This window comes from Danio rerio, chromosome 25, assembly GCF_052040795.2.
Source record: "Danio rerio strain M-AB ecotype USA chromosome 25, GRCz13ab, whole genome shotgun sequence".
In the NCBI taxonomy this organism is placed as follows: domain Eukaryota; kingdom Metazoa; phylum Chordata; class Actinopteri; order Cypriniformes; family Danionidae; genus Danio; species Danio rerio.
This window is the reverse complement of record NC_141045.1, coordinates 24,659,117-24,671,655: the sequence shown is the minus strand read 5'-3', so window position 1 is coordinate 24,671,655 and position 12,539 is coordinate 24,659,117. Positions and strand designations below refer to the sequence as shown.

General features: G+C 37.2%; 2 protein-coding genes and 1 long non-coding RNA gene across 4 annotated transcripts in view; 1 reads left to right on the top strand and 2 right to left on the bottom strand.

Moving 5' to 3' along the window:
* Positions 1 to 12,539, top strand: part of LOC147830877 (uncharacterized) — a 187,132-nt gene that overhangs the window by 72,059 nt on the left and 102,534 nt on the right. The window lies entirely within an intron of this gene.
* LOC137489355 (uncharacterized) lies at positions 84 to 2,877 on the bottom strand. The gene is made up of 6 exons (XR_015526533.1): positions 2,840 to 2,877; positions 2,407 to 2,519; positions 1,316 to 1,442; positions 1,054 to 1,139; positions 689 to 731; positions 84 to 590 (listed from the first exon to the last, which is right to left on the bottom strand). It is a non-coding gene; the product is annotated as an uncharacterized LOC137489355 (long non-coding RNA).
* The window catches only part of ptprjb.2 (protein tyrosine phosphatase receptor type Jb, tandem duplicate 2), a 40,382-nt gene continuing 35,962 nt past the window's right edge, over positions 8,120 to 12,539 (bottom strand). For both annotated transcript variants that reach the window (NM_001445040.1, NM_001445039.1), the window contains 4 exons: positions 11,710 to 11,826; positions 11,422 to 11,582; positions 11,200 to 11,335; positions 8,120 to 8,987 (listed from right to left, as the gene is read on the bottom strand). In NM_001445040.1, coding sequence (NP_001431969.1) covers positions 8,823 to 8,987; positions 11,200 to 11,335; positions 11,422 to 11,582; positions 11,710 to 11,826 — 579 coding nt within the window. In that variant the 3' untranslated portion in view covers positions 8,120 to 8,822. The remainder of the gene's footprint in view (positions 8,988 to 11,199; positions 11,336 to 11,421; positions 11,583 to 11,709; positions 11,827 to 12,539) is intronic.

The window sequence follows — 12,539 nt, the reverse complement described above, 5'->3', positions numbered from 1 at the left end:
ATTTAACACCACCTGGTGTAATATATTATTTTATTCAACTCTCTTGAGTGTAAATATGGTAAAAAGGTCAAATAGACTGTAAATTACAAAATAAAGACATTTTATTTGAAAACATTCACAACTTCAACAATTCATTCAATTTTTAAAATGCAACAATGTCAAATATGCTTTAAATGTTTTATTAGTACAGACAGTATCAACAAAATATGATGTCCAAACTTTATGTTTCATCAGAGCAATTTGAAAGTTCAATATATCGTCACTCATAGTTTTCTTCTGAACGCATAGTTTTCTTCTGAAATTACATTTTAAACAACTTGGCGTGCAAATCTTTCACTTCTGGTGTTTCCTTGGTCCTCCACATCAAACACAGCAGTTTAAATGAAGGTATAAATGCTGTAAACTTGTTTGAAAACAAACTGGAGCTAGGAAATCTCATCAAGCATGTCCTGTGAATGAAGTGCTTCCCAGCCACAGGATGACCTTTTTATCCATGATGATGTAGCAGCTGCTGATCACTCGTCTGGTGGTTCCTGATGCACGGATATAGGGTGATGCTCATCTAAGAACTCTTCAAGACTCCAGCATGACTAAGAAAAATGTTTGAAAATAAAATTGCAATCAAATTCTATGATATATTTAAAAGAACATTTAAAGTAAATAAAACATTCAAGAAATCTAAACTCACCTTTTGAAAATCTACATGATGATCCACAACTTGACTCTCCCAGCTGGTTGAGGTGACAGGATATGGAAAAGTAGAAAAAACACATACATCACTGTTGGATCTCCAAAAACAATTAGGTTAACCACTATGACTAGAACTGGAAAAACAGGCAGCTGTCTGTCCAGATTCCTGAATTTAACACAACACTTGGAGCAAAATTTAGAGGAGCTTAAAATCTTTTATATCATTTAGTGATGCTGACTTCCCCAAAATATTGGCCACAGTGTAAAAAATATTCATAAACTTACAGTTTTCTGTAAGCGTGTGCGTGCGTGTGTGTGTGTGTGTGTGTGTGTGTGTGTGTGTGTGTGTGCGTGTTTCTTTACCAGATTCAACTTGTTAGGCCCTTTCAGGTCCAGTATTGACACCACCTTTACTGGAGTCTAGCAGATGTTTCAGGTCCAAATATAATCTAAAATATTAGGATAAGCAGAAGAGAAAAAGTGCAAAGACAACAGCAAAACATTATTTAAGTAAAAGTTCACCCACAATACAAAACTTATCACCTTCATGTCAGTCGTTATTCTTTAATGCTCTAATACCCTCTCAGCTTATTGTGAAACAAATACAGAACTTTATCAAACATACCTTCATTATTATCACCACATATGACCAAGAAGGTGTGCTTGGTCATTTCACCAACTCTGGAAATACACCATCCGTCTCTAATCAGCCACCGGCTCAGGGTCTTGTGTTATTGTACAGAGAACTGTGGCTGTTAAAAAACAACAACACATTAGTATCTAACACATATGCATAACCTTCAGATAAAAAAGAGAGAAGAACATCACAAAGTATGCCTCACACATTTTCACATATCTTTTGATTCAGATGTTGATTATTGATAATAAATCTACAAATCAAACCTGTGTCATCATTAGGCTGCTCAAATATGAATCAGTTGATTAATTTTACAGACAGGTGGCTGTTTACAACGCACTAATAAAACGGAAATGTTGTGTACAGTACATGCTAAGTTTAGCCTATAGTTTTAAGCACAATATCATGTGGGAGAAAAAGCTTGACTAAGATGTTCCTGACAACAGAAATAGCCTAACTTACTAACGTCAGACATCCCGAGTTGGGAAAAGTCATTTTCGGGGGATACAGAGTTGATTTGCGGGAGGTAGCGGGAGAGATAAGTACCTGAAGAGCAATGGGATGAGCTGCGCGCGACGTACCTGAAGAGCGGTGGGGGTGACTTGAGCGCGACGTACCTGAAGAGCTGGGAGGGATGCGGTGGAGAGGGGCGTGCAAAGTGTTTAATGACCGGGCGGGAGACGCGCGATTTCCGGGAGATGATCATTCATTTGCGGGCATCTACTTGGGCATCTGGGAGTCTCTGTGCATTTGCGGGATAACGTTAACGTTAGTCCCGCAACTTCCGGGAGACTTCTGTAACGTTAAATGTCTGATAAAAGTGCAAACGCGGTCATTTAAAGACATTAATGTTAACATTCCGACTTTAATGGTTGTCAACACTTAATATAATTCAAGCGTACGTTATCACACGAGTCTAAGTTATGGACTAACGTTAACGGTATATGGACGGCCACGAATGAACCAGTTTAAAAGGGCCGCGGTGTTTAAAATAACCAAATTAACGTACACGAATAACAAACAATCATTTGTTTCAGTCAGGAAGCCTTTTACAAGTAAGCATATGTTCATTTACTCACCAGATATGTTTTAGAAACTCTCCAGAGCTTATGGAAACCGTCCTGTGTTGCCGTTAGCATCCGGGCAGAGTAGGCTAACGTTAGGCGGCTCCGGGGATTCCCTCGCTAGTTTGCTTAGAATTAAAGGAGAAGTGTCGATTTTATTTTACAGATGGGTAACAACGCACAAAATGGCATTAAGCGTGACAGAAATGTGCTGAACATGTACATTTGATGTTTTTATGCACTATGTATGCGTAAGCATATATAAAAACATTCTTGAAAAGAAGTCAATAGTAATGCAGTTAAGCTAGATACACAAACGACCATGAATGAACCACAGAAGTTTAAAATTGTCACTCCATTCTAAAGTTATTAACTTAACAACATGTTTACAACTGTATTTCCTTAAAGAAAGTCAGTAAAATACCAACATTTAGGTAGTTTGACTCACCAGTTGCTGTTCTAAACCTCAGATGGAAAATGGCGTCTGGAAAATTCTTCAGTGACTGGGGCTGCATGAATTCCCGGATGTTGGAAATAACACCACCAAGTGTAGAAAAGATAACTCCTTGATTTCGCACTGAATAAAATCAATTCTAACTCTTATTATATTCATTTATCAAAATCTAACTCTTTAACGTCAACACTTTACTCTCAAATGCTTCAACACCGAGAATTTAACTCTGATGAATTTGCTGTGTATGCCAATTTTAGTCGCATTATTGAAGTGCAGAACAGACATGTAAACAACTTAATCGAAAAATAACTGCCAGATAGGACTTTTTGCCGTGTTTTATACACACACACACACACACACACACACAGCTGTTTGACACCACAGACTCGCATCATATTATGCGGAGGTTTTTATTTGTTTTCTTCCATTCAGCATGTAGCATGAACTTTTATTAAAAACACTCTTCCAGCAGTTCATAGTTGCATTCAATATCTCATTTGTCATGGGGGTCATGCAGGAAATGATTCTGAATGAATGATTCCCAAACTGCAGTTAAAGTCGACAAATTAAAAATGAAACACCCGAAATTACATAAAACTCCAGAGGAAAGGTTAATATAGCACGGTGACGCGATGACGTAAATCGAATTGTGCTATAACATGTAAAACAGGATCATGAAAGGAACATTTAAAAAACAACTCATGTAAACACCTTAATCTTATTATTGACTTAATTAGATTAAGGCAAATAATTCATTTACTGATGTCCATGTAAGCATAGTCATTGACGCTTCGTTCACAAGTCTGTGGACGTTTGAGTAATTGCTGTCATGTGATGCGCAGTTGACAGGATGAGCTGTACCTCGCATTCGTTTCATACAGATGACAAAAATCAAAAAAACTTTTGTTATCAAGTGCACGTGGTTCATATAAAAGTACAGATTTCAAGCTTTATCTGCATATAGTTCTTATGCATGTGAAGCAAGTCATTTTTTTGTGTGTCTATTGACCACCAGACTGTCTGCACACATCTGATCTGAGCAATCAATGATTGGCTATTTGTGATTTATGATTGGCCACGTACTAGTAGGTGGGGCTTCATTCACAATATTGACCGTTCCACTTTTCCCAATCAAAACTGTACGACAAGAAGCAGGGTTGGAACTAAACATGTGCAGGGCTGTGGGTCTTCAGGATCTAAGTTTGACACCCCTAGTTTGGAACCATTTGGATGTGAATAAATAATGAGGAACTTCTTATTTTTGGGTGAACTATCCCTTTAAAGACCAGACACAATTGAACAATTTTAATAGCTTTTCCATTCTTACTATTCAGATGAAAGAGATATAATTCTAAATGTCCTTAAAAGCTACTAAATAATGAGGCTTTTAATTAGAAAAAATTGCATTTATAAATGACATAAAACTAATAAAATAATCAGATTGCAGTTATGATAACAAAAACACCAAATTAGAAGGACATTTTAACAACGGACATGATTAAACTAGGCAGAATATTCTTTTAATTTCAAATAATATGTTCCTAAGAAGTTTCCCAGTACTGGGTTGCACCTGGAAGAGCATCTGCTATGTAAAACATATGTTGGATAAGTTGGCGGTTGATGAATAAAGGGACTAAGCCAAAAAGAAAAATGAATGAATGAATGAATATTCCTAAGAAGCCATTCACGTCACAACAGTTGCAACATGAGGTTGTTTTAGTAGTATTTTATCCACTTTTTTCAGCCTCTCTGTAATTTATAATATCCTTAAATAGTGTAAAAAGGTTGGTATACAAAGAATAAACTTTTAAAATGGATCTATACTCACTATCATTCTATCACAGATTAAGAAATGAGACAGTTTTGAATGAATACAGCAACCTTAACTTAGCTTTGAACATAAACATAGTGGATGGTCTAAATTCAGTTAAATTAAATATGTTCTATGCAGCAAGGAAAAGGATCATTTATAATTTAACATACTGGTATATTGTGAGACGCGGAAAGCTTAGCCTTCTGCAGAATTTTTCTGCTGCCACAGCAGTGATACAGAATAAATAATTGACTCTAGTCAGATTAAATGTACTGTAACAGGATACGTTAGCATTTTCTGAACTTCCATTTGTTTTATCATCAATATAATAAAAGTTGAAGAAAGATCTACTTCCAGCTGTTAAAAAATATCAAATCAGCGATGCTGACCATGAATAGTTCTAGAGCATTTATGTATTTCTAGAAAACGTATTTGTTGGTCAGACTTGTGTCCTCTGTAGTGGACATTGCGTTTTCATGAATTTTCTTAGAATTTTTTGAGCTCCTCTGTCAAGTCTACACTGTTGTACTGTTCAGAGGATCCTGGGTTTTCTAGTGATATGTCATTTGATTGGCTGGCACTGGCATGCTAGGGACCACTTCTTGCACTGCATCCAAAATGGCCGACATACAAAAAAAAGCACATTTTATGGGAAGGAGAGAGGTATGTAAAATTTAGCTTTTAAATGTTTTTAACTATCATTATTACATAAATATTTGTTTATTAAAGTGCCAGGAACAATACATTTAGCTTTCAAAGCTGTTACCTTGTTCGTGTTTCAAAATATCGTCCTTTTTTTAAATGTCCACTATAGTTGACACCAGGACCATCTTAATGTAATTAATGACTGCATGTTGTAGGAGGCAGAACTGAAGCAGAGAAGATTCTTTATAAAATAGTTGAGGGAGACTCTGATTCAGAGTCTGACAATCAGACAATTAGAGAATTAGAAACAATTAGAGAATGACAATCAGATTTAAATCGCTTTTATGTTAAATTTGTTTTGGATAAACATAATTTTTATTTTTATTTTAGTTTGGCCCCTTTTCAGACTAAAGTTTTTCAGGAATTTCAATACAAAAGGAAAAAAATGGCTTTTGTTTTGTATTTGTTACATTAATATTGGATTAACATCCCTTTACAGCCATATCTTGTACAATTTTGTTGTCTGAGTGCCGGTCGTTTCAAAGTAAAATGGTCCTGTGGTCCACTACAGTGGATATGCTGTAAAATTAAAAATAAAAACAAAATGTAAAAACTCTAAATTGTAGATTTTTTTAATCCAAAGGATGTAGGAAATCAAAGAAAAACAAAAGAAAAAAGAACAGACATGGACAGACTACACTTGTGTGATTCATGTTGATCCAAGTTCCTGAAAACTTATGTCAGACCATGTAAAGATTTTAAATACGCAACATTGTGTATATTGTTTATGTACTTGTATTGTATCATCATACGCCTTTCTCAAAAGCAAACATGAAAGCATTACAGTGTGCAGTAGATATGAAAAATTGTGGTATGAGTGTTACTCTGCAGCCATCTACTGGTTATGTTAGTCATTCGTTCAGTTTCACTTAAAAAAAATCTTTGGACACCCGTGTACTAGATGTAGGCTACTGGAAACTTCCTGGCAGGTGTGTTTAGGCAAGTTGGAGCTAATCTTAGCAGGAGGAATCACTTGGAGTTTCATTGTGTTTTTTAAGTGTTCCCTTTATTATTTTCGAGCAGTATATTTCAAAAGTACATACATTTACTTACCCTCAAGTAATTCCACTCATCTGAATATATTTTCAAGAATTTTGGTAACCATTGATTTACTATGCTTCCAGTTACCAAGTTTACTTATTTTAAATGATGGCACATTTTTATCATATGGTAGTAACCAAAATATATTACCTAATATACTCTCACCGGACACTTTATTAGGTACATTATTGATGCCAGAGGTCAGAGGAGAATGCCCAGACTGTTCCGAGCTGATATAAAGGCAACAGTAACTCAAATAACCACTTGTTACAACTGAGGTATACAGAAGAGCATCTCTGAACATGTCAAACCTTGAGGCGAATGGGCAGCAGAAGACCACGCAGGGTGCCACTCCTGTCAGCGAAGAACAGGAAACTCAGGCTACAATTGGCACAGGCTCACCATATTGGACAATAGAAGATTGGAAAAACGTTGCGTGGTCTGATGAGTCTTGATTTCTGCTGCAACATTCACATAGGATCAGAATTTGGCATCAACAACATGAAAGCACAGATCCATCCTGCCTTGTATCAACGGTTTAGGCTAGTGGTGGTGATGTAATGATGTGGGGAATATTTTATTGGCCCGCTTTGGGCCCATTGGTACCAACTGAGCATTGTGTCACATCACAGCCTACCTGAGTATTGTTGCTGACCATGTTCATCCCTTTATGACCACAGTGTACAAATCTTCTAATGGCTTTCAGCAGGATAACACGCCATGTCATATAGCATGAATCATCTCAGACTGGTTTCTTAAACATAAGAATAAATTCAAATGGCCTTCAAAGTCACCAGATCGTAATCCAATAGAGCACCTTTGGGATATTATGGAATAGGAGATTCGCATCATTAATGTGCAGCCGACAAATCGGCAGCAACTGTGTAATGCTATCATGTCAATATGGACCAAAAAAATATAGACCAAGTACCTTATTGAATCTATGCCATGAAGGATTTAGGCAGTTCTGAAGGCAAAAAGAGGTCTAACCCGCTGTTGCTAGTAAGGTGTACATAATAAAGTGGCCGGTGAGTGTATGCTGTCTGCAGTAACAGTTGTCATGGGGTTAAAGTAGAGTTAAATGAATCCAGCATATGTTTTACACAGCAGATGTCCTTCCAGTCAAAACCCAAGACTGGGAAACACCCACACTCTTGAATTCACACACATACACTGTGGCCAATTTAGCTTACCCAATTTACCTATAGCGCATCATCTTTGGACTGTGGGGGAAACCAGAGCACCCGGAGGAAACCCATGCGAACATGGGGAGAACATGCAAACTCCACACAGAAATGCCAACTGTCTCAGCCGGGGCTCGAACCAGCAACCTTCTTGCTGTGAGGCGATCATGATACCCACCGCGCCACCATGACCCTTAATAGCCTATAGCTTAAGCTACATTTTTGTGTTTTGTCAAAAATTCAAAACTATAAAAACAAAACTTTCACATTTTAATGGTATTGAACCATATTATTCTTTAAGCATTCCTTGTTAATGTTTATTCCATAGACGTTTTATTCACTGTAATTTACGTAATTGTGGAAAAAAAAAAAGTATAGTTACACTGAGTTAATAACTATCTAATTTTAGAGGAGTAGTTTGGTAGTAGCTAATTTAACTGAGTAGCTTAGCTTAGCTATCTCCAGTAGGCGTATCTTACTCAACACTGAGCAAAGTTGCAGTTTCATCCCTGACAGAAAAGCACTAGCAGTAAAAACAGCAGGAAAAGAGCTTTATAAAATCTAATCAGACAACATCACACAAGAATAAAAGTGCTGTACTAATAGCATATACAGGAATCATATTACAGTACAGTGGCTGAGGTGATAGCTTTTAAACAAAGGTAAACAATAAACAATTAGACTGTTATATTACTGTAAGATTATAAGTTTTAGTGGACCCTAATATATAAAACAACAATAAATTACTATACAAATTCGCAGCAAATGCTCCTTTCCAGAGCAGGCTGAGCTTCACACAGTTAGCAAAACGTTTTAAAGCATAACAGCAATTAATGAACTAATAATTAGACAGCAATCTTTTGATACTTTTATAAATCGAATTATTTTTTAGCAGAATAATGGAACATATACATATTTTAATTATGTGCATTGATAAAAGTGATAGGTTGACAGCACCCTCTAGTGGGGGAGAATGTTAGTCCTTGTAGTTAAATAGTAAAATTATGTATTATATATTATTTTATATAACCATTTTACACCAAATTAAACAAATATTCTTTTCGACCGTCACTGAGAAAATAAAATCTTAATTTAAATATTATTAACACAATTACTTAGTATTTATTTGCTTATTTTTATTTTAAAGCCATTGCTGCATTATTTGTGTTTTAATTTTTACAGTACATTAATCAAATGATTTGATTACTGTGCAAGAATATATATTGTATCCATTTCACAAATTTGATCCTTCGGTAAAGGACATCTTATCTTTGTTTTCCTTAAAATCTACATTCTGGTAGATTTCAAATGATGCTGTATTCTGGTAAATTAAGTTGTTGGACATAGTTCTTGATTGAATGAGGTCATAGGCACACTGGTAGAGGTAAACATACTGGTCCTATTGAAGAAAACAGACAGAAAAAGGAAAACAGTTTTATAAAGCCGCTCATTTGTAAAAGAAGCACAGCTTCATGCTAACATCTAAGCTAATGTCATTTAAAGAAATATTCTGGGTTCATTAAAAGTTACTTTGAATGCCCATTCTACACAAGTTGATATAATTCTTTAGGGGTCTTAATAAAAAGTCTTAATTATACTTTGTGGACAGATATACATTTTTGACATATCCATCTCATTTGAAGAACACCTTGATGTTTCTGCAGTGGAATGTTTTAAATGAACTGTGGATGGTGACAAGACTCTACCTACTCGAGTTACCAAAGGGATCAATCTTGTTTTTTGTTTCTTTACATGCTCTTGGATAATAATCAAAATAATCAAGTTAAATCAGCACACTGCTGACATTCATGCATGAAGCAAATGTTTAAATAACTTGTGGTCCTAATGATTACTGACTTTCAAAGAACATTTTTCAGTTATGAGTGCCTTACATGTCATGTTTACCAAAAGCATAAACATATTGTGTTACAACAAATTACAACTCCACTTGAGGAAGTTGAGGAGGAATCTACTGATGTTGAGTAAGAGGCAACTGATATTTTTGGTTTTCTGCACTGTTGAAGGAATTTATGGATAAACTATGCCTTCGTTTTGAAATACAGAGAAAATGTTAATGACAAATTACTAACTAATTATTACTTTGGACTTCATAAAGTGCGGTACTTGATGTAGCCTGTGTAATGTGTTAATAAATCTAACAGTGTCCTTGTGGTCTTTGTATTAGTGTAGATTATTTACTGTACAGTGTGTGAACAACTTATTATTTGTTATCTAAATATACTTTTTACTGTTTTAAATGACTGCTTTATACTTGCGGTGTAATTTTATTTCTTGACACATTTAGTTGTGAGTTGTGATGAAATGTTTCTACATTTCTAAATAAAATTAGACATCTGTAAACTAAAATGTTATATTTATTTATTTGTGCATGCAGTCACCAAAGGATCAAAATGTTCCTTGGGGGTACAAAATTGTCTTTTAAATGGTACAAATGTAGAAGGTACAATTTTGTATCTCTAAGTAGAGGTACATTTTGTACCCTTTGGGGTACCACCCCAGTGACTGGCCACTTGTACCTTAAAAGGTAAAATTTTGGACCTTTTTTTTCTGAGAGTGTGGCATAGGAGGCAGGTGGCGTGAGTAAGATAATCAAAGACACCTGGACGCATGACCTGCCTCGAGTCTCAAGGGGGAGCCATGGAAGCCAATGGAAGTCCAGATGCCCTTGCCTCTGGGGGGAAGGGCGAGTGTTCGGGAGTTAAACCGAGTAGGGAAGAAACGCGTTCGTCAGCACAGAGTACTGGGGCGACCAGAGGCTGGCGAGGAAAGGCTCTGCCTAATGAAAGCTCTCAGCATGGGGATGAGCAGGGGATGCAGGGTTCACCACCGTGAGGGAAAGAGCTGCGAGGAGCCATCCCAAAAAGGCCGGGGGAGTCACCGCTGTATGCCAGGATGCCAAAGCCTGAAGCGAGAGCGGAGCTGGAGACAAGAAGTGCTGCCAGCCGGAAGAACCGCCGCCGGACACCAGAAAACAGACGGGTAGGTTCCTTGACAGGGCTCCCAGCACGTCATTGGATCTCTCAGCCGGTTGAGAACCGAGTGGCAGCGTGATTGGAGAACCGAACCACAATTTTTTTTTCTCTCTTTCACCCCTCTCTCTGTCTCTCCTAGGCTATCCAGCTTTTTTTTCTTGGCCCTATTTATTCTCAGGTTTCACTCGACCTGAAGCTTGGAACCCCCAACCTTTTTGTGCTACTGCTAAATTCTTACCTCCATATGAATGGCTTTTCTGGTGCGAGCAGCTTGCTCTGTAGCTCGCCTCGTACAGCATCAGAATTAGGATGCGGAGCAGACTGTTAGTATCAAATTTATTTTTCCTCCTGACCATTGTCAAGCATATGCTGTGCTGAGGTTTTGAAATCTTTGAATCTGTAACCATTCACTTCCATAATATTTGTTTTTACTACTATGGAAGTCAATGGTTAAAGTTTTCTAACACTTTCCAAACTAGCTTCTTATGTGTTCAATAGAAAAAGAAAACTTGTAAAGTTTGGGACCACTTGAGGTTGAGTTAATTTTCATTTTTGTGTGAACTATCCCTTTAACTTGCAATGAGGCTTGATATACAGTACTGCTTTAAAGACTCGTACCTCAGTCTGCACCATGAGAGCCCTGTGCATGCGCATATCATGAACAATTCCGTAGATGTCCACCATGCTGTCCCTTTCAATCTGGGAGATCAGGTGGTCAATGGCAATGAATGTCCCTGTTCTTCCCACACCAGCACTGAAAGAGAAAGAGGTCAAATGATCAGATGATTTTAATAAAGAGGTCAATTAATATTTGCATTATTTATGGATATTTAAAGTCACCTGCAATGCACCACGGTTGGAGAGGTGCATGAGTACTGGTTCATATGTTCTCTCACCAGGTGCCTAAACTCAATAAGGACCTCAGTGGTTTCTGGAACTCCATGATCCGGCCACGCTGTGAAGTGGAACTGGCGTACATTACAAGTTTCTTCTGTTTCCACCTACAGAGGTATCAGCCACATAATATAAAACATTAATGATTTTAATACCACAATAGCAACATTCAGTTGTATATGGTACAGAACGAAAAAAATGAGAAGATATCAAGCACAGGAAGTGTTGCTTTACGTTTTTGATACTGAAGTCTCTAATTGTCCAGTCGTCCAGTTCTGTCTCTGAGGTGGTTGTCACAGAGATGTTATGATAAAAGTCAGTCTCAGATGGCCAGTACTTTTCACATTTCACCTGGAGACATTGGCACAATTACTGGTTAGTAGAGTGGCTACTAGAGTTTAATGTGCTGCAATTTAGGAAAACACATGCAATTACAAAGAGACGGTAGCAAATTAAGAAAATGTCAAACAACACAAACACAATAAAACATTTTGCAGCATATTCTTACAATGCAAACATATTTCATAGCAAAGTAGCAAATAGCAAGGAAGACAACAAAAATGTTTCATGGGGACCCTAAAATGTGACCGACCCAGCTGGAAAATGTTTAATGTGCAGTGACTGTTGCTCAGTCAATTTGTAGGTGATCTTTAACATCCTCTTTACACTATTCCCTTGACCTTTATATATCATAAGCCTAAATAACCATTGCTGTCCCAATTTGCATACTTTTTGTCCTAAATAGCATTTGAAAATAAAATTATTCATTTATTAATTAATTTTCAACTGCTTTTAAGGGGCTGGGTTGTGGGGGCAGCAGTAGAGAACCCCAGACTTCCCTTTCCCTGGACACTTCCTCCAGCTCCTCCGGGGGGATCCCGAGGCGTTACCAGGCCAGCTGAGAGACATAGTCCCTCCAGCAAGTCTTCAGCATTCCAGCACACTGAGGTCTTCTCCTATGCCTAGTTCAGACTGCGTGATTTTAGCCCCAATTTTGGCTCGCCGACAAATGCCTGAAATCACAGGCAAATCGCTGCTCGTGCACGTGAGTGACAATCACACAG